At 38.9% G+C, this 22,318-nt stretch overlaps 1 protein-coding gene across 1 annotated transcript in view; it reads left to right on the forward strand.

Moving 5' to 3' along the window:
- The first annotated feature begins 16,305 nt into the window (after positions 1-16,305).
- Positions 16,306-22,318, forward strand: part of tusc3 (tumor suppressor candidate 3) — a 380,924-nt gene continuing 374,911 nt past the window's right edge. The window contains exon 1 of the mRNA XM_059989264.1: positions 16,306-16,432. Coding sequence (XP_059845247.1) covers positions 16,328-16,432 — 105 coding nt within the window. The 5' untranslated portion in view covers positions 16,306-16,327. The remainder of the gene's footprint in view (positions 16,433-22,318) is intronic.

A 22,318-nucleotide genomic window follows, 5' to 3' on the forward strand; every position in this document is an offset into this window, starting at 1 on the left:
AGTAACTTATGAGCTGATTTGAACACCCATGCTAACAACATAACCTTCTTCAACAATGTAAAGGGCACCTGAACAACCAGAGAGGCAACATAGGAATAGTCACAAGGAATTGATCTTCTCTTCCATTGTCTCCCATTCCTTGTTTGCAATAGTGTCTAAACATGTATTTTAGTCTGGTTGGCTGCTCTACAGAATGTGCTATGACAGAAGATGCCAGCCAGCAAACGACTTTCATCACAGTTGGTTCTCAAACAGCTCACAATTTCCTGTCTTCTGAAGGATGCTTGAGAAACAATGCTCGCACCCACAGGGGCCCAGTGGAAAGAGGTTGAAATCTACGGAAATAATGCACATTGGTGCATTCATCTCAGTACTCTCATATTGTCTGTGCAAGCAAATAGTACTATTAAACACAAAAGATTTTGCAGATGATAGAAATCTTGACCACAAAATGAAAGAGGAGCTCAGCAGGCCAGGCAGCATCCATGGAGGATAATCAACTGTCAACATTTTGAGCCAAGATCTTTCATCAGTCCTTAAGTTCCTCCAACATTTTGTGTATTATACCTTTGAAGATGCGTAGTACTCTGCTGCTATGAATAAAAGAACTGAATTTCAGAATATTTCACCTAATCTCACACAAAAATAAAACAAAATGTTCCAAAATTGAAATAATAGTGGAGAAATTATTATGTAGGACCAAACAGAGCAAATCTTACACAGTAAACGGTAGGGCACTGAGGAGTGTTATAGAACAAAGGGATCTGGGAATACAGGTCTATAACTGAAAGTGGCATCACAGCTAGATAGGGTTGAAAAGAACGCATATGGTATGTTGACTTTCATAAATCAAAGTATTAAATACAAAAGATGGGATGTTATTTTGAAGTTGTACAAGATGCTGATGAGGCCTAATTTGGAGTATTGTGTACAGTTTCGCCTAATAAAAGGAAGGATGCAAATAAAGTTCAAAAATTACAAATAAACTTTACAAGGATGTTGCAGGGACAGGACGACCTGAATTATAAGGAAAGATTGAATAGATTAGTATTTTATTCCTTGGAACATAAAAGATTGAGGGGAGATTTCATAGAGATATACAGAATTATGAGGGGTATAAATAGGATAAATGCAAGCAGACTTTTTCCACTAAGGTTGGGTGGGATTATAACTAGAGGTCATGGGTTAAGGTTGAAAGGTGAAAGGCTTAAGGGGAACATGAGGGGAAACTTCTTCACTCAGAGTGTGGTGAAAGTGTGGAATGAGCTGCCAGTTCAAGCGGTGCATGTGAGTCGATTTCAACATTTAAGACAAGTTTGGATAGGTACTGTTTGGTAGGTGAATGGAGAGCTAGTGTCCCGGTGTAGGTCAATGGGAGTAGGCAGTTTAAATGGTTCAGCATGAACCAGATGGGCTGAAGGGCCTGTTTCTATACTTTCTATGACTCTAAATCCAGGAATAATCAACTGGCTAAACAACATTTGTGGAATGAACAACAGATAAGAAGTTTTAGGTTAATGATCTTAGATACACTCACCTTGCTGGTGAGTTTCAATGAACAGGAGCAGGGATGTCAACAGAGTTTAAAAGAGGTCGGACTTCATGGGTCTCACTTAACAGGCATATTTGGAAATTGCTACTTAATGTTTGATTGATTGATTGATTAATTAACTAATTAAAAGCAGCCAATAAATGAAGTTAGGGTCCTGCTATTAGCCACATTTTTCAAAGGAACATTCGATAATTCCCTAATAAAACAGGAAAGTTCATTTGATCATTTCATAGTTTTTTTTTATTGGGAACTACCGAAGTGTCAATGTCAGAGTAATGTTAAACTAATTCATTAAGTTGAGAATCTTTGGTGGTAACGTCTCTCGGCTTTCAGTATGATAGATTAGGAGGACACAGCCTGAAAAGTAGTGACATTCCAGTCAAAGGAAGGAGGTGGAGAAGTATAAGTGTATATGACTATAAGGTCCTTCTGTTATGAACCCCGTAACTGGGTCACTTACCAGCAAAGATAGAGAGGTCCATTGAAGTTTGATGGTACTATTTTTAACGGTATTTATTGATAAAGATACACAAAAATAATATCAATGTAAACATACAGATAATACATGTCGTCAATACCAAATCTAAAAGCGCGGGTATAATAATAATCAATAAGAAATAGCTCTATCATTGTCTAGGGGGTAATGTACTGTCCGATGGAAATATAAAAGTCACTGTTAGTTCGTTCAAGCTGCAGTGTTTTGTTTTGAGAGAAAGACGGGTTAAACTTGCCCAGCCCTTTTATGTTGCCAATCCTTCGAGAGTCTTTGGGAGTTGGTTTCCCAGTGGTTAGTTAAAAGCTGTTCTTCCGTGGTAAAAGCCATCGGTTCCGGGGCAAAATAGAACCGAACGCACGTGGCCTCCTCCCATCGGCTTCCGCTATTATGGGATCGCTAGCATTTCTTCTGGTGCGTCTGAAGGGGCTGTTCCCACAGACCCTCTTTTATCCTGACTCACAGGGTCTCAGATGTCAATCAGGTTGGGATGAGGCAATCCCTCCCTCAACCAGCCCACTTTGCCTGAGGGCTTCCACGTAGCACAGTATTTTAATACACAAGTCCGTCTCCAAGTGACAATGGCCTTTTCCCGTAGCTTTATATCGCCGGGGTGGGGGGGGGCAGGAACAAGACATTCCGCACGTCTCTCTCTCATTTCCTGGGTCTCCTGACCCAAATCAACAGTGATCTTGTGATTCTCACAAAGGAGGGGGCTACATTGCTGTGGTACATTCATAACACTTCCAACTTGACTATTCATTGCTGAATTAATACAGATTAAATGCCCAGAGAAATAATGCTTAAATTGATTTGCTTCTCCAAGAATATCCTCTCACAGATCTGCTACTTGCTATAGCTGTACTTATAATCATACAGTGTATAACAATTATGCAACCATCTCACACATTATTTCCAGAGTGGTGCTGGAAACATGTTTGTAACATAATACTGGTAGGTCATGGCAATGATTTTCAAGACATGTTCCAGAAATCAAAATACATTAGTTCTTCTGTGTACAGCTCACCAAAGGTATTGCAGGAAGATAATGATTTATCCCCAAAACCTGGAAGGATTCAGCAGAACTGCATAATATAGTAGTTCATTTTATCTACAGTATCTACCAAAAAATGGGGCTATTAGGTACATGGACCATCTGCTTGGCACTTGTCATCATATCCATAAGAAAGCTGTTCACAGGAAGGGAATGTGGATTCACTGAATGCACAATGTCATTTACAATATAATTGACAAAAAATGTATTTCCAGTTTGTAAATACTTTAACACAGATATTGCACAATTGATATCATTAGATATTTCAGCAATACTTCAGGCACCATTTTATAACCGATCCCACTTGCTGACAAACTCCTGTATTGGGATCAGCTTTGTTTTATATTAATTAAGATTTTTAAGGCTACTTACTTGTTCTTACTATTTTTAATTTTCATTGTATATATTGTTACATATGTTTTGCCTACATCTTGGGATACATTTTGAGTGGAAATACTTAAATAACAATGCTTACTATTAAAGTGAAATTGTGCTTTAACTTCCTACAATTGCACATTGGCAATTTCCTCTTCACTTTTAACTACCATCAAAAAGCAAAATACCATGACAATAGGTAATCTAAAATAAAATTATAAAAGCTGGAAATATCCAAGTCACTTAGCATGTGCATAAATGGTGCATTTCCTGCTTTTACAGTTGCCATAGGAATTGTTAGATTTTACAGAACTGTACATTATTAGTTTCATGTGGAATGACTATTGGGGGAAAAAGCACAATGAATATCTGAGTACATTCACCACCAAGTACAAAATCTGGCCCCATGTTTTCTGCATTCTGGTTCAAAGTAGGGCACTTGTCCAACTTTCTAAATCATGTACAGTATACTCAGTGATCCACCATAATTAATGGAATTAGGATCATTAAAATTGGATTGGAAACTAGCAAAAAAGATCTAATCTTTAGATAATCATAAGACAAGTCATTCAAGTTTGACTGTTATTATAGTAACCAAGTGCATTTTTGGTCATAATTGTCATGGCTCAGTCAACTGTATAATTGAGTGTAATGTAGCCAGCACCCCTTCTGATAGCAAAATTAATATGCTACACCCTTACATGAGTGGATTAACGAGAAGATGTAAGTATCACCTCCTGTTCTAGTTATATTAACACTATTTTTGATATGAACTTGGCAAATATTTATGAAAAGAATGACTGAATCCAGCATCTGTTATTTTCTGCCTTTGTAACTTAGCACAGCCCAGATCTAACAATTAACTTTAAAATAAATGCCTTGTTGAAAAATATTATTCCAGCAAGCTTTACAACAAAATTATTCTGATATCGTATAAATTTGTATAGTTTAATCTACCTTCTGGATTTGCATACAAATCAAATGATTCTCATGGGTAGAAATGCATGACACTGGAGTATAATCTTTCAGTGAAAATACATAAAATTCTGAAAATCTTCCAGATGCCCTCAAACTCTTGTAATCTGATTGTAAGTAACATTCAGAGCTCTGCAAACTCCTTTCAAAATGTACAATAGATAGAAAAGTATAAGAGAACCTGTGGCATACAACCATAGTTCTCTTTTGAATCTTAATGACATATATTTGCATTTCTATAATGCCATTCTTGTGGTAAAATGTTCCAAGGTACCTGGCTGAAGCCTCTTACAGATTTTAACATTGAAGCACGTATACATTAGGATAGATTACAAATGCTTGGTCAACAAGTGGGCTTTGAGAGATTCTGAAAATAGAAAAAAACAGGGAAGGAATTCTAGGCACACTTAATCTGAATAATCAAAGGCACATTGAAAGTAATTAATTTGATCAAGGTCAAACAAATATCATCAGTCTTAGTATACTATTATATAAAATTAAGTAGAGGCTAGTAATAATAGCTGGTACATGTAGTAATTATTAATACCTGAAATAAAACTTTCCCTTTCCATAATACAGGGGCAACTTCAAGCAAGTGATTTGATTAAGTAATCATAGATCATACAATAGTACAGCACAGTACAGGCCCTTTGGCCCACAATGTTGTGCTCACCCTTAAACCCTGCCTCCCATATAACTCCCCACCTTAAATCCCTCCATATACATGTGTAGTAGTAAATTTACTAGTAAATTTTCTAGTAGTAGTAGTAAATTTCACTAGTGTAACTGCCTCCACCACAGACTCAGGCAGTGCATTCCATGTACCAACCACTCTCTGAGTGAAAAACCTTCCTCTAATATCCCCCTTGAACTTCCCACCCCTTACCTTAAAGCCATGTCCTCTTGTACTGAGCAGGGGTGCCCTGGGGAAGAGGCGCTGGCTGTCCACTCTAACTATTCTTCTTAATCATCTCGTGCTGGCTGTGAGCAACAGTCTTGCAATAAGCACACAAAGCTGCTATAGAGGCTGATTGTATTCCAGTATCATCACCATGTTTTAGAGTGTAACTGTGTTTCATAGGTACTTTAGGTACCTGGGATTCACCAGGCAAGTACTTATTTCCTTGTTATCATCCTATCCTTCTCTTTATATTAATGATATTCATAGAACCATAGAGAAATTTACCATGGAAGCAGGCCCTTCACCCCTACACATCCAGTATGCCCATCTAAGCTAGTCCCATTTGACTCTTATCTCTTAAACATTTCCTATCTCTGTACCTGCCTAAATGTCCTTAATATATTGTTATTGTACATCCTTAACCACTTCCTCTGGCAGCTTACTCCATATACGTACCACCCTCTGCAGGAAGAAGTTACCCCTTAGACCCCCTTTTAAATCTTTCCCCATTCATTTGAATCTATGGCCTCAAGTTTTTATACCCTTTCCCAGGGGAGAAAAGCTGGTGCATTCATCTCATCTACAGCCCTCATTTATAGCTTTTTTTATGCACCTCAAGTTTTTTCATTATTTTCATGGCTGTCAACTAGATCTAAGATTGTTTATTCCATGTCCAATCCATGTCACATGCCTCTTAGCAATTATTCCCTGTCAAGGATAAATTTCATGTTACATGCAGAGAAATTTATAGTGGTGTGCGTGTATAAAAATACACAAATAATTTAATCTGGCAGATAGTCATTCTGAAAGCATCATTTGACCATACATAAGAGATAGATCAGAAGTAATCTCACTTTACCTAACAGTCACTTATTCATAGCACAGACACTCATGTCATAGAAAGAGTATTCTATACATCCTGACTGATAAAGTTACAGTGCCTTGTAAAAGTATTCAATCCCCAACACTTTGTTCACATAAATGAGTATGACAACCATAGAATTTGATCAATTTAACTGAGAATTTTTATTTGTGGTCCACATGCTCCTTTTTTTATATCACAGGAGAACCCAAAATCAGGCAAAATTGTAAAGCACCAAGAACTAAAATTTCAAAATACAAAATGTCAGCAGTTCAAAAGTATTCAGCCCCTTTTGCCCTGTACTTAGTTGAAAGACCTCTTGCAGCTATTACAGCTAGTGGAATTTTTGGATAAGTCCCTGTTAGCGTTGCACAACGTGATGGAGTAGGATTTGCCCATTCCTCCTTGCAAATTTGCTCAAGTTGTGCCAGGTTAGTTGGAGAGTGACAGTGGACAGCAATCTTAAGGTCTTGCCAGCAATGTTCACTGGGTTAAGGTCAGGATTCTGACTGAGACACTCAAGGATATCAACTTTCTTCATTTGACACCACTCCATGGTTGCTCTGGCAGTATGCTTTCAGTTGTTGTCCTGCTGAAAGACAAACTTCCTGCCCACTTCAAGCTTTCTGGCTGAGGTTAGCAGGTTTGTTTCCAGGAGCTCTCTGTACTTAGCAGCATTTATCTTCCTATCAGTCCTGACTAGATTTTCAGTCCTTGCTGCTGAAAAGCATCTCCATGACAGGATGCAACGTCCAACATACTTTACAGTAGGATGGAGTTACCTGGCTAATGTGCAGTACTAGATTTTAGCCAAGCACACTGATTTTAGCCACTACAGTCTCATCTGACCAGAAGACCTTATTCCACGTCTTTACAGTATCATCTAAGTGATGCTTTGCAAAGTTTATACAGGCAAGGATATGCTTTCTTTTTAGCCAGAGCTTCCTTCTTGCCACTCTTTCATAAATACCCTATTTGTTCAAGGCTTTAGAGATTGCGGAGCCAAGAATTACATCTCCAGTTGCAGGAAATGACTTTTACAACTCACTCAGAGTGGCTGTTGGCATCACAGTAGCCTCTTACAACTGCTTTCCTTCTCTGGCAACTACATTCTGAGGGGTGGCCTGTGGCAGTGTGGCTGTGGTTTCATTTTTTTTCTACTTTTTCACAAATGAACTGCACTGAGCTCAGAGTTATATTCAATGCCTTTGAGATGGTCGTGTGCCCTTTCCCATTTTCCTGAGTTGTCTTGAATGCTCTTTTGTCTTCATTTTGGTTTGCTCTGTTGAACATCTACCAGACCACAGGACCTTACAAAGTGTTGGGGGGGGGGGGCAGTTTGGTACTAATTCGGGTGATTCTCCAATTCTTACATCAACAAATTGGGTGTGTTTGTAACATAATTCAGTATATTGCACTTGAGGAAAGTTAACATAGTGATTACAAAGGGGATGACTACTTCTTCAGCCTCACAGTTTTGGTTTTTAATTTTTAATAAATTGTTGACAAGTTTTGGAATTTTTCTTTTGATTTGACATGATGTATAATATTTTGTAGATTAGCTCAGAAATCCTACTTCAATATATTTTACATTTAGAAACTGAGACAGTGAAAGGTGAAGATAGTTGAATAGTTTTTCACGGCTCTATATCTGGACTAAGTCTATATTCTGGCTCCAGGTTAATAGTCTTGTGGCACAGCAAATGCCAAAGACGTTTTTAACTGTTGGAAGTTTTACATGTACAACTATTTCAAACATTCCATTTTCTTGCCAGTAGATGGTTTGTAAAATTTATCTTCGATTACAAATATTAAATGTTTAGCACATGATTAGAATGGAATACTTGTGTGAATATTCAAAATATTTAACAAAGCATACAATCACAGGAATGATTATTTTATTGGAATTCAAGATGAGTTGAGTTTTGGAAGTTAGTATACAAACTAGATTGTAATGATGAAAATCTGTCAAAGTTCATATATTCTCATATTTTTGTGGTTCATTAAATGATTTGGGCTGCATCAACTTTCACTCATGACAACGGACTTGTATATCTTAGAGACATAATTCTAAAAATACAAGTTTGAGACAAATTGCTAAAGAAAAACAGGCAGTACTCCATTTTGATTAGATAAGCATTAATCAATCTCTAAGTCACATTTCCTAGCAATACAACATTACCCTACTCTGTTATTATCTCAATGTTTATCTTTCTCTCTGCCACATGACTGTTTTATTATATATGTAATTGTTGATGTAAAAAAGCAATGATTATGTCAAATTCAGGTGGTGGTTAAGCTCAATAGTAGCACCAGATGGAGAGTTATTTCTTGTCATGTGACTTTCATTTTTGTGAATCAAACATTGTGCACAGTTCACAAAACATTAACTCAATTATTTTTTTTCCCTACGTGAAGCACATGTACCTGGCTTGGTTATTACAGATACACTTTTAAATTTGTAGGTGATTCATTCCAGGAATCTTCCAAATACGACATAAGTTATATCACAGATTCTATTCAGCTTTCCAAGCCTTCAAGAGATTTAATATCAGAATTCAAATTGGTGCACAAACTAACTTATAAAAATTAAAGCTCTTTAAAAATGAGCTTTATTTGTCCTATGTATATTGCAACATAGTGAAATGTGTTGTTTTGAATCAATGACCAACATAGCCTACAAGGGTACAGCCGACTAGTGTCAACATAGGATGCACACAACCTATTAACACTAAAGTGCACATCTTTGGAATGTGAGGAGAGACTGGAGCAGCTGGAGGAAGCCCATGCGGTCATAAGGAGAACATTCACACTCCTTCCAGACAGTGGCGGCAATTGAACTCCGATATTAGAGCCAGCGGATTAAAGCATTATACTAACCACTATGCTATTGTGCACAAATTAAAATAATGAGGAATGCTGTGGAGGCTCTTATGCATGGGTAATGTTAGATATCCTTAAATTATGAAGTTTTCAGTGGTTCTGGGTACTGAAACTATTGGATGAGTTAGGAGGGTTAAGCTTGAAGATTACATTAACAGTGACAACACACTCCAGTGTCCTACTGGTAATCTAGTAGAGTTACTTCTGATCCATATGATATTCAAGACCAGTCACTGATATCCAGCACACTGCCATTGATGGTAGCTTGTGTTTGCCAATTTGATAACATCTATGCACACATCTACTCCAGTTGACCCCATAGGGTTTGTGTGCAGATTATGTTCAAGGCAAAATAGGTAGAATGCAGTCATTTAACTCAAGAAGGTTACTTTCAGCATATGCTTAACTTTTACATACTCAAGATGGAATACAGTGCATGTATTGTGCATTATTTGTTTTCAACCTATTTCTAGAAATATTCCTATCTGTTTTCCAGCTCATGGGAATGGATTGATGTAACTGACATCTTATTTATCCATATACTGCATGTGGCCTGTATTAAGACCAGGAAGAACTTTTAATGAGCAGAATGAAAAAAAATGAAAAATCTGCCATTTTTCTAACCCCTCCCCCCAAAAAATTACAATTTTATACCTTCAGTAATCTGAAATAACACAGAATAGGAATAGACGCTCATGGCTGATATTTTACCTCAGATGGCAGCATACTAATTGAAGCTAACAAACATAATTCTTCATGAAGGTCTGTAACTTGCAAGAATAAGTATTTCTATAGATTATAAAGATAAAACTTCAAGCATATTTTCCCATTTATTTCAGTTCAAGTCCTTTAAATGAGGATAAAAATTAAGTCTTCGGTTAAATTTATTTAATTAATTTGATCATGCTTCTGATGAGCAGCTCGTTTTCTACATTTTCAATGCTTATGGAATACAAGACGTTACTTTCATCATCCTTTTATTACTAAAATATTACAACATGTCATAACATTATAATTTTACATATTCCAAAAGCTATAGATTTTTTAAAAAATTTGAGTTAGTTTCAATCCAGTTTAGTCTTTCATCCCCAAGTGTCAATAAAGGAAAATGTAATACCTCTATTCTCATTTACTGGGGTCCTATTGGGATCTTTGATCTATACTAGTTCTTAAAGCTGCAGTTTTGCATGGCAGCATGTTCCTGTTCTTCGAGCTCACTGATTGGCTACATTTCAGTATGTCCAGGTTCAGTCGGAAGTCAGGCAACTTTGGGGCCTTGTGCAGTCATGTGGACATGAATTCTCACCAGTGTAATGAAGTGAAGCATAGTGGGAGCTGGACTATCAAAAACAGTAAGAGTGGTTGTTAGAGGGCTCTGCACTTGGTGCTCAATTGCACTCTCTGTCTCTCGATATTAAAGGAGAGTTTGCTGCTGATTCTCAGTCGGGGTACTTGAAATAAAACGCAATGCTTCAGACTGACTGTAACATCGAAATCGTGACTGCTATCTCCCCTCTCGCTGTGGAAAGAGCGATAACTGTCTCTCCCTTGTGTGTAACAGCGAGTGCCTGTGGGATATCGAAAATGTTGGAGTGACTAGTTACCTTGATGCTCTGTAGACCATGATCTCTCTTTGGCAGCTTTGCTCTTGCTTACATGGTGGGTGGAGGCAAATGCGGATGCTTTATGTTAAAATAAGTGGGAGAGGGGAAGAGTTGAGGCTGCTTGCTGCAGCTTGTGCATGGGAGGGGGCCAAGAGGCTTTAGGGTTCTTTTTCTTACTCATTCTTTGGGGGTTCTCTTTTGTTTCAAGGATGTCTGTGGAGAGTAGGAATTTCAGTTGTATATGGTATACCTTCTCTGGTATTAAATGGAACTACAAATACTGCATGATAACTTGGCAAAACTGTTTGGAAATTTAAGACATACTCCAATGCAGGTACAGAAATAGCCAAGGTCCATTTTTTCAGCACCAGATTCAAGATTATTTTAATGTGAATTTCCAGTACACAAATGTAAAGGGGAACAAAATAATTGTTAGTCTGGGTCTGATGCAGCACAACAAAAAAAAAAACACAATAAATATAAACATTTAACACAACCTATATACCTAGCTATATATAAAATTAAATTAAGCAAGTAATGCAAAAAGATAGGAAAAATACACTGTCATGTTCCTGGAAATCAGATGGTTGAGGGGAAAAAGTTATTATGTTTTGTAGCTTCAAAACATTAAGTAATTCAAAGGAAGATGGGAATCCAGGAATGCATGTCTAACTTTGTGTTTATTTTAAGTGAGGCATGGACGTCTCATGTGATAGTGAGGTGACATATGCAATTCACGTATTTCTACATATAACCCATAATTAATTATTTAAATAAAAATGCTTAATCAAACTATATACAGATTACTCAAATATTATTACAGTATTAAATACACAACAGAAGTTGTTGCTGAAACATTGAGTGTGCGTCTTCAGGCTCCTGTGCATCTTCTTTGATGAGAAGAGGGCATTCCCTGGGTGACGGGAGTCCTAAACAGTGAATGCTGCCTTCTTCAGGCATCACCTTTTGAAAGTGCTTTCAATGCTCAGAGACTAGTGTCCACAATGGAGTTGGCTGAGTTCACAAGATTCTGCAGCTTTTTCCATTCCAGTGCAGTGGCCATTCCATACCAGATGGTTTTGCAACCAGTTAGAAGACTCTTCACTCTTAAGCAATTTTTGGGAAATCTTGCACAAAATCATTGAAATCAAGTCTTCCATATGTTATACAGTTATTTGTTTTGCCCATGAGCTGATCCTTCAGCAAATGTTGATGTGGATGCCTTAAAAAAAAGCACACTATTGCCCTCCACAGTGCATGTTCTCACTTGCAAACTTCTCTGAGATTGGCTGCACAGAAACACTAGCTGAATCTATGTAGTTTCTCTGGATTTTAACAATAGATCTATTACTCTTCCTGAAGCATTTTATTTTTGGAAAATATGACTGTAATGCAAATTCATATTTAAAATTACAGCATATTATCACCTCCCAACCATATTACAAAAATGTATTCCTTGACGCCACTAGAACCAAGTGTTGGAATTTAAAGCAATTAAAATTCAAAGAAAATTTATTATCAAACTACATAATTGTCACCATGTACAACCCTGAGATTCATTTTCTTGCAGGCAATCACAGTAAATACAAGGAATAGAATACAATCAATGAAAAACTGCACCAACAGGACAGACAAACAACCAATGTGTAAAATACAACAATCTCTGCAAATATAAACAAAGAAAAATCAATAAATATTAAGAACATGAGATGAAGAGTCCTTAAGTCAGACCATAGGTTGTGGGAATAGTTCAGTGATTGGGTGAGTAGAGCTATCCCCTCTGGTTCAAAAGCCTGATAGTTCAGGGGTAAGAACTATTCCTTGTAGTGTGAGTCTTGAGGCTGCTGTACCACCTTCCTGATGGCAGCAGTGACAAGAGAGGGTATGGTATTGGGGGTATGGTATTGATGTGGATAGAGAATTGGTTGGCAGACAGGAAACAAAGAGTGGGAGTAAACGGGACCTTTTCAGAATGGCAGGCAGTGACTAGTGAGGTACTGTAAGGCTCAGTGCTGGGACCCCAGTTGTTTACAATATATATTAATGATTTAGACGAGGGAATTAAATGCAGCATCTCCAAGTTTGCGGATGACACGAAGCTGGGCGGCGGTGTTAGCTGTGAGGAGGGTGACTTGGATAGGTTAGGTGAGTGGGCAAATTCATGGCAGATGCAATTTTATGTGGATAAATGTGAGGTTATCCACTTTGGTTGCAAGAACAGGAAAACAGATTATTATCTGAACGGTGGCGGATTAGGAAAAGGGGAGATGCAACGAGACCTGGGTGTCATTGTACACCAGTCATTGAAGGTGGGCATGCAGGTACAGCAGGCGGTGAAAAAGGCAAATGGTATGTTGGCATTCATAGCAAAAGGATTTGAGTACAGGAGCAGGGAGGTTCTACTGCAGTTGTACAAGGCCTTGGTGAGACCGCACCTAGAATATCGTGTGCAGTTTTGGTCCCCTAATCTGAGGAAAGACATTCTTGCCATAGAGGGAGTACAGAGAAGGTTCACCAGATTGATTCCTGGGATGGCAGGACTTTCATATGAAGAAAGATTGGATCGACTAGGCTTATACTCACTGGAATTTAGAAGATTGAGGGGGGATCTTATTGAAACATATAAAATTCTAAAGGGATTGGACAGGCTAGATGCAGGTAGATTGTTTCCAATGTTGGGGAAGTCCAGAACAAGGGGTCACAGTTTAAGGATAAAGGGGAAGCCTTTTAGGACCGAGATGAGGAAAAACTTCTTCACACAGAGACTGGTGAATCTGTGGAATTCTCTGCCACAGGAAACAGTTGAGGCCGGTTCATTGGCTATATTTAAGAGGAAGTTAGATATGGCCCTTGTGGCTAAAGGGATCAGGGGGTATGGAGAGAAAGCAGGTACAGGGTTCTGAGTTGGACGATCAGCCATGATCATACTGAATGGCGGTGCAGGTGCAAAGGGCCAAATAGCCTACTCCTGCACCTATTTTCTATGTTTCTATGTTTCTGTGAGGGTCCTTGATGAAGCATGCTGCTTTTCTGCACAATGCTCCAAGTAGATGTATTCAATGGTGGGGAGGGCTTTACCCGTAATAGACTAGGCTGTATCCACTACTTTTTGTCCGCATTTCCGTTCAAGGGCTTTGGTGTTTCCATACCAGGACATGAGATAACCAGTTTATATTCTCTCCAGCACATATCTGTAGAAGTTTGATTGAAGTTGTAGATGACATGTTGAAGCTTTGCAAACTTCTAGGACAGAAAGGTGCTACTGTGTAGTGACATTTATATACTGGACCCACTACAAGCCCTCTGAAATGATAACATCAAGGAATTTAAAGTGGCTGACCCTTATACCTCTTGACTTATAAACCTCTGTTTCCTCCTCCTGAAGTCAATAATATGCTCTATGGTCTTGCTGATACTGAGGGATTGTTGTTGTGGCACCCACCCAGCCAGATTTTCAATCTCCCTCCTTTATGCTGATTCATCATGTTCTTTGATTTGGCCTACAGCAGTGGTGGCATCAGAAAACTTATATATGGCACTGGAGCTGTGCTTTCCCTCTCAGTCTTAAGTATAAAGCAAGTAAAGCTGGGAGCTAAGCTTTTCATTCCAGGACGAAGGAGATGTCTTCCTTTTTTAAACAACGGGGCTTCCCTTCGTCCACCATCAACTCTGCTCTCAAACACATCTCTCCCATTTCCCGCACATCTGCCCTCACCCCATCTGCCCGCCACCCCACTCAGGATAGGGTTCACCTTGTCCTTACCTACCACCCCACCAGCCTCCAGGTCCAACATATAATTCTTTGTAACTTCCGCCACCTCCAACGGGATCCCACTACCAAACACATTTTTCCCTCCCTCCCCCTTTCTGCTTTTCGCAGGGATCGCTTCCTACGCGACTCCCTTGTCCACTCATTCCCCCCCTCTATCCCTTCCCACCGATCTCCCTCCTGGCACTTATCCTTGTAAATAGAACAAGTGCTACACCTGCCCTTACACTTCCTCCCTCACCACCATTCAGGTCCCCAGACAGTCCTTCCAGGTGAGGTGACACTTCACTTCACCTGTGAGTCGGCTGATGTGATATACTCCTGGTGTGGCCTTTTATATATTGGTGAGACCCGACGCAGACTGGAGAGCGATTCGCTGAACACCTACGCTCGGTCCACCAGAGAAAGCAGGATCTCCCAGTGGCCACACATTTTAATTCCACGTCCCATTCCCATTCTGATATGTCTATCCATGGCCTCCTCTATTGTCAAAATGAATCCAAACTCAGGTTGGAGGAACAACACCTTATATACGGGCTGGGTAGCCTCCAACCTGATGGCATGAACATTGACTTCTCTAACTTCCGTTAATGCCCCTCCTCCCCTTCTTACCCCATTCCTGACATATTTAGTTGTTTGCCTGTTCTCCATCTCCCTCTGTTGCTCCCCCCCCCCTTCTTTCTCCTGAGGCCTCCCGTCCCATGATCCTTTCCCTTCTCCAGCTCTGTATCACTTTCACCAATCACCTTTCCAGCTCTTAGCTTCATCCCACCCCCTCCGGTCTTCTCCTATCATTTCGCATTTTCCCCTCCCCCCACTACTTTCAATTCTCTTACTATCTTTCCTTTTGGTTAGTCCTGACGAAGGGTCTCGGCCCGAAACATCGACAGCGCTTCTCCCTATAGATGCTGCCTGGCCTGCTGTGTTCTACCAGCATTTTGTGTGTGTTGTTAGCTAAGCATATAGCCTTGTGATACACCTTGGTAATGGAGATTGTGGGAGAGATGTTGTAATCAATCCAAACTGAGTGGAGTCAGCAAGTGAGGAAATCAAAGATCCAGTTGCACAGGGAGATATTGGGACCAAAGTTTTGAGTGGATAATGGTAATGAATGTCCAAATGGAGTCAACCAGGAGCATCCTGATATATGCATCTTCGCTGTCCAGGGTTGAGTGAAGAGCCAACCAAATGGCATCTGCTGTTGACCTGTTGAGACGGTAGTCAAACTGGAGCAGATCCAAGTCACTCTTAGGCAGGACTTGATATGTTTCATCACCAACCTCTCAAAGCACTTTATTACAGTGGATGTAAGTACAACTGGATGATATTAGTACATTTTATGCCACATTTTATTTTTATGTAATGAAATGGCAGTTTTAAATGAAAGACGCTTAAAAATTGAATAAATACTAATTCATTTTTTTAAACTAAGATTTGGTGAATATATACTCGAGTTTTATTTCGTTTACAATCTGTTGCGTTTCATTTTTTTTCTGTTTGAAGTAAGCCCACAAATTCAGAAATAAATTTCACAAAGCCTCAGCGGTACATTGAAAAAGTACCTTGAATGTTACCTTAATAACTATTTTTGACATTGCACAAGTTCAAGCACGGATGTCAGCGGAGTCGCCGTCGTCCCAGCTGACCCACCACAGCACTCTTCGCGTCCCGGCGCCACCAGCTGGCTGATATGTCCCCGCCGTCAATCTCGGAGCGCCCGCTGCATACTGGGTATTGTGTTTTTCTCCTCTCTTCCTCACTAGTTCAGGGCCCCCGGTGGACTACATGTATCAGAAACCATTGCGTTGCCAGCTTCTCAGCCAATGAGATACGCGGCTGGCGTTGCCCCAGTTATCGGAATGGCGTCCAGTCGGAGGTTGGCACCGCTGTCCGTGGTAACTGTCAGCTCCTGGCTGCTTCTCCTATTGTGTGTTCATTTTGGAAGTGGACAGAAGAAAAAAGAGGTAAATGACGCCGGGGCCGCGATTCACTCTGCGTTCCGGAATCATTCTGTTAAGGGAGAAGGGCCCGATTCGCCAAGGATGCTGGTGCTGATGCTGCAGGTCCTTGGGGGAGTTGGACCAAGTGTGGGGAGTTGCACTGCACGCCTTTACATTTTCAGGGCAAGGTTTAGATTGGTCTAACAATTATAACTACGCCCCCACGGTTGGCATCCAGCTAGGGAATGTTTCACTCTTGTTGCTCAGAAGTGCTGTCGGCATTTGCTTGTCTTTGACAATTTTGTAAATATGATACGTTTCAGGGATCTGATCCCTAGGTAAAATCATATAACATTAAAATCAAATGAAGTGGATGCTAATAATTAAAGTTGATTCTTACGTTGACCGTCAGAATCAGGTTTACTTCACTGACATATGCTAATTTCTCGATACCTTCCCAGCTCCCTGTTGCCACTTAACAAAATCTTTCAAGGCCTTTGCTACTTTTTTTTTCCAATTTAGAAACCCGATGTGTTTTTTTTTCCTGTTGTTGTCTTTGGAAGATAACTTGTAATTATAGTTACAAAAGACTCTTAACACAATGAATGAGATATTTAATAATCATGGAAGTAGGAAAATAAATTTCATATGAGTTAATTCCAAAAGAAAATTAGCACAGCATCAAATTGTTTTAGTTTGTGCACAACTGATCTGCATTTATTGAAAACGTCAGAGAAAATAAATAGAAAGAGTACGCCACCAAGTCATTGAACCTGTTGTGCCATTTGGTGAGGCCATGTCTGATTTTGTTTTTAATCTCAGTATTGCTTTTCTGTACTCAATACAATTTTGGATTTGTTAATATTCTAAATCTTTGTTATCGTATTCTGAAACACATTCAATGGAGCATGATTTGCTGAACATACTTCTGTGGAAAAGATCAAATAATTCTGCAAGGTGGTATATTTTATCTAATTTGATCATGTTTTATCAAATCTAGGAAGCAAGAGAAGATGAGAATGATATGTTCCACCAGATAACTATCTTTGCAGCAGTGTTTGTGACTTGAAGGAGTAGAAATATTTCCAAATGAGTCCTATAATGGGACTATCTTCACTCCCAGTGATCTCCATCGCTCTCCCTGCATCTGTCTCTCCAGTGAAGCTATTCTGATTTGCCCTCCTACCCATTGAATTCCTTTCTTTTCCCATTCAATACCCAACTATCACCCTCTGTCCGTATTCCCTGTCCCTGACACCTTTCATAATGGTATATTTTCTTATGAGTGGAAAACATGCAGAGAGAACTTACACTCATTTATTTTATTCTCCAGGGTTATAACAGCTCCCCACAACTTTGAACTCATTGCACCTTAGGTTTGGATACAAGGTTTGCTTGTTAATCTCCGTTACACTTTCTTTGATCCAAAAAGAGTTTGGTCCAAAAAGCTTCCTCATTTGTTGAAGGGAGTGGTAGAATTTCTATTTCTCAGTTTGAGAATATACTAAAAAATGATGAAACTTTTGCAACTATTTCTAATAAAAATTGTTAACATTCTGTATACAAACTTATAAAATGTCAAAAGTATTTCATTTTTGGTGCGTAATAAGTGGTTTGACAATCTGTCCACATCAGTGTACTCACATTTTTTTAAGTTTTGATCATGGTTTTATTGTAGAGGGTTCACCCTATAAAGTGATATGAAATATATATTAAAAACTTGATGCCATTCACAAATCAGCTTTTCTCTAAATAATGACCCAGCAGTTCAAAATAATATGCAGATGAGAAGTGCATATTCATGAATCAAATATAGTTTCTGAAATAGAAACAAAACAATTGAGTGCTTTACAGACATCAGACAGTATTTACTGAAAAATAAACAATGTTATTGTTATTGTTTATTTTTATTACAACTTCCTTCCCTGCTGAAAATTGGGTTTCAGGTTTTTTTAGTTCAGATACAGCCAAGTCCATTACAGGTAAAGCCCTCCCCATCGTTGAGCACATCTATATGGAGCACTGTCGCAGGAAAGCAGCATCCATCATCAGAGACCCCAGCATCCAGGCCATGCACTCTTCTCACTGAAGTCATCAGGAAGGAGGTACAGGAGCAGCAGGATCCACATCATCAGGATCAGGAGCAGTTATTCCCCATCTTGTTCTTGAACTAGTGGAGATAACTTCACTCAATGTCACTCACCCCAACACAGAGCTGTTCCCACAATCTATGGAATCCCTTCAAGGACTTTTCATCCCATGTTCTTGATTTTTATTGTTTATTTATTATTCTGTTGCTTGTTTTTTTCTTTAATATTTTTAATGAATGCCTGCAGGAAAATGAATCTCAGGGTTTATATGGTGATGTATATGGTTTTTTATAATACATTTTACTTTGAACTTTGAACTTACACCATGTTTTGCAAATATTTATTTAGTAATACAGAGCGGAGTAGGACCTTCTGGCCCTTCAAGCTATGCCACTCCAGCAATCCCCGACAAATGTGATTAACTCCAACTTAATCATGGGACACTTTACAATAGCCAATTAACCTACCCAGTACATCTTTGAACTGTGGCAGGAAATTGTAGCACCAAGGGAAATCCCATTCATTCCATGGGGTGGACGACAGTGACTCATTACAGATGGTGTTGGACTTGAACTCCTATGCCCAAAGCTGTAATAGCGTTGCACTAATTGCTACACTGCTACACATTTCTGGCATTAACATAACATGCTTACAACTTACTAATCGTGACCCGTATGTCTTTGAAATGTTGGAAGAATCTGGAGCATATGGATACGGAGAGTATACAAGTTCCTTACAGACAGCGGTAGGAATTGAACCTGGATTGTTGTCGCTGTGAAGTGTTACACTAACCACTATGCTATCATGCTGCAACTTATTTCACCATTCTTTAACTATTAAATTTCAAGATAAGATACATAATTAATTTTTCACATCAAAATCATTGTAAAACTAAGATTCCATTTACACATAATGAAGTGATACATTTTATTGATATGGACCAGTTGCCCAGAATTACCAGATCAAACTTGATGCTGTTTCAAAGCAGTGATTTTGTACTGAGTATGGAGTACTTCAAAGGAACCTATTCACCAATGCAGTGCCATCTATCATTCAGTGAGTTCAATGTGCGACAATCTGGGTCAAAAGGCTAAATGCTTGCAGTTTCATTGAGAACTAACTGCATTTGCTAGTGACATCTAACTCAAAAGTTATACTTCAAGAAATTATTTGTTCATCTTTATCAATAAAAAAAGGAGCTCTGTTGAACCACATGTAGCATGTAGAATAGTACAGCACAAACGCAGGCCCTTCAACCTATGTAGAGTTATCGTGTCTTAAATACAATACGGTACAGGTTTTCAACCCATGCCAACAATGGCGCTCACCCAGCTGGTCCCAAATTCTTGTGTTCGACCTATATCCCTCTAAACCTTCTAAGAGCAGGCAGTGGATGACGGATATATACCATATGCAGGTAAATTGGATTAGTTTAATAGGCTTCATTGTTCAGATTTCAAAATTCAAAGTAAATTTATTGTCAAAGTATACATATGCCATCATATACTGTACTGAGTGGGCCAAAAGGCCTGTATATATACTATACTGTTAAATTTTCTATAAATCTCAATGCCCTATCACTATATCCCTTGATTCGGCTAATGTAAAGAAAAACTGTTTTTTGGATGAGCTCAATGAACACCTCAGTCCTCTGGAACTGAAAATTCCAAAAGTTCACCACTATTGAGAGAATACATCTCCACTAATTTCAGTCATAGTGGGCTCCTCCTTATTTTGAGCCTGTAGCACTGAATTTTAGACTGCTTAATGGAACAACCATCCACCTTTGTGTGTTGACTTTTGCCTTTAGCTTGTACTGACTAAGATGCTAATCCAAACTAGACCTATTTGCCTTCACATGATCAATATCCTTCTATTCCCTGCCTGTTTATATGACTGTCTCATCACCCCTTAAGCATTACTGCCATATCTGCTTCTGATTCCTCCCCCAGCAACCCTTTATAGGCACCTACCGCTTCTGTGTTTTTAAAAAAAAACTTGTCCTCCAAATCTTTAAATTTTTCTCCCCAGGAAAGTCTGTTACTCATTCGCCGACCTATGCCTCTCATAATTAATATCCCTCAATCAGGCTGTCCCTCTACCTTCAATGCTCCAAAGAAAATAAATACCTTTCTTCAGCATTTCTTCATAGCTAATATACTCCATATCAGGCAATGCCCTGATGAACAACTTCTGCACCCCATCCAAACTCTTCACTTCCTTGTTATCATGTGATGACCAGAACTGCACACAATGCTCCAGATGTGGCCTGATCAAAGTTTTGTAGAACTGCCATATATAAACCCACTCACTCAACTTGCTTAAGTTGCTTTGAAGCTTTTTCATATCCTGCTTGCATATCACAAACCCAGCTTGTTTTATAGTAAACCTTAAACACTTAAACCTTACAGTAAAAATGTGAAATACCTTAGATCAGTTATATTCCAAGCAGACTTGGAAGAATAGCAGCATAGCTTCTATCTATCAGCTGCTTTAAGTCACACCCTGCATAGGCCTAGAACTTTAATGAGTTGCTGCCACTTTGTTCAACAGAAATTAGGAAACAAAGCCAGCTTTTAGGTACATTTCCTATAATAATTGGACAATATCGAGGAGAGGGCTGCTGCAGATAAACCAAAGAAAAATGGCTCCTAGTTTTACTGATAAGTGAAATATTTGACTGCATTAAGTTTCTGTGTTGGTTTGAGAGAAGACAGGGGAGTGGTGGGTGGCGGTGTGACAGTAACTTAGGAGACCTGTCAGATGGAGATCTGCCATGAGTTAACATCCATAGACAATGGAACAATAATCTAAAAAATGATCACAACTTCAATAGATATGTTAAGATGAGCTCTACATGTTGTTCCTTCTTGGACTTCTTGGCTCTTCAGGCAGCTGTTTTCATAGTACTTGACTTGTTTATGAGACCGAGTTGTTAGCCTGATGCGCAATGCAGCATTGATGGAAAGCATGCAAGGAGTTGGCCAGATTTGAACTCGGGACCATCCGTGTCAAAGTCTGATGCTGATGCCACTACACCACCGAGTCTATATACATAACTATAAATACTGCTCTTTTATACTGATTCAATATTGCAAATGTAAACCTGCTGACCAAGACCATTTTGGACTCATTTAGCGAGCCATCAAGATATAACTGAGTCATGTGGTAGAGCAAAACTGGTTTTGCTTTGAAAACATGAAAAATTTCTTGACCAATCTTAAGGCCATGTTCCCACCTTCAAAACTATTCAAAAGCTGTTAAAAACTATTTCTGAATATTTTGTGTTTGAATCAAGGCATCTGAAACTCTTAAATATATGAAAGTATATTATAGCAAATGTATAATTAAATGAAACTTATTCTTACTATGTTTCATTTGAAATCTGGGTTTAGAGAACATACTCCAGGGCTAATCTGCACACAATCATGAGTATATTCCTTTGTATAAATGCCATACTTCATCAGATTCTTGGAAAATGTGTATGAGAGTGCCTTGAATAACTGAGCAGAATAAAACCACAAATCATTTGTTTGCTGTTAAACTTCTGTTCTGAAAAGTTTGTCTTCAAAACTGGACCTGTGATACACTTAGCTGAAAAGGACACAATTTACCCAGAGTTCATTCTTTCATTATGTGCCATATTGTATGACATAGGGGATTATGGTCTTTCCTTGATCATGATTGTTCTTGGCAAATTTTTCTACAGAATTGGTTTTGCCATTGCCTTCTTCCAGCCAGTATCTTTACAAGATGGGTGATCCCAGCCATTATCAATACTCTTCAGAGATTGTCTGCCTGGCATCTGGTTGCTAAACCA

Source organism: Hypanus sabinus, chromosome 14 (assembly GCF_030144855.1).
Source record: "Hypanus sabinus isolate sHypSab1 chromosome 14, sHypSab1.hap1, whole genome shotgun sequence".
Taxonomy (NCBI): Eukaryota; Metazoa; Chordata; class Chondrichthyes; order Myliobatiformes; family Dasyatidae; genus Hypanus; species Hypanus sabinus.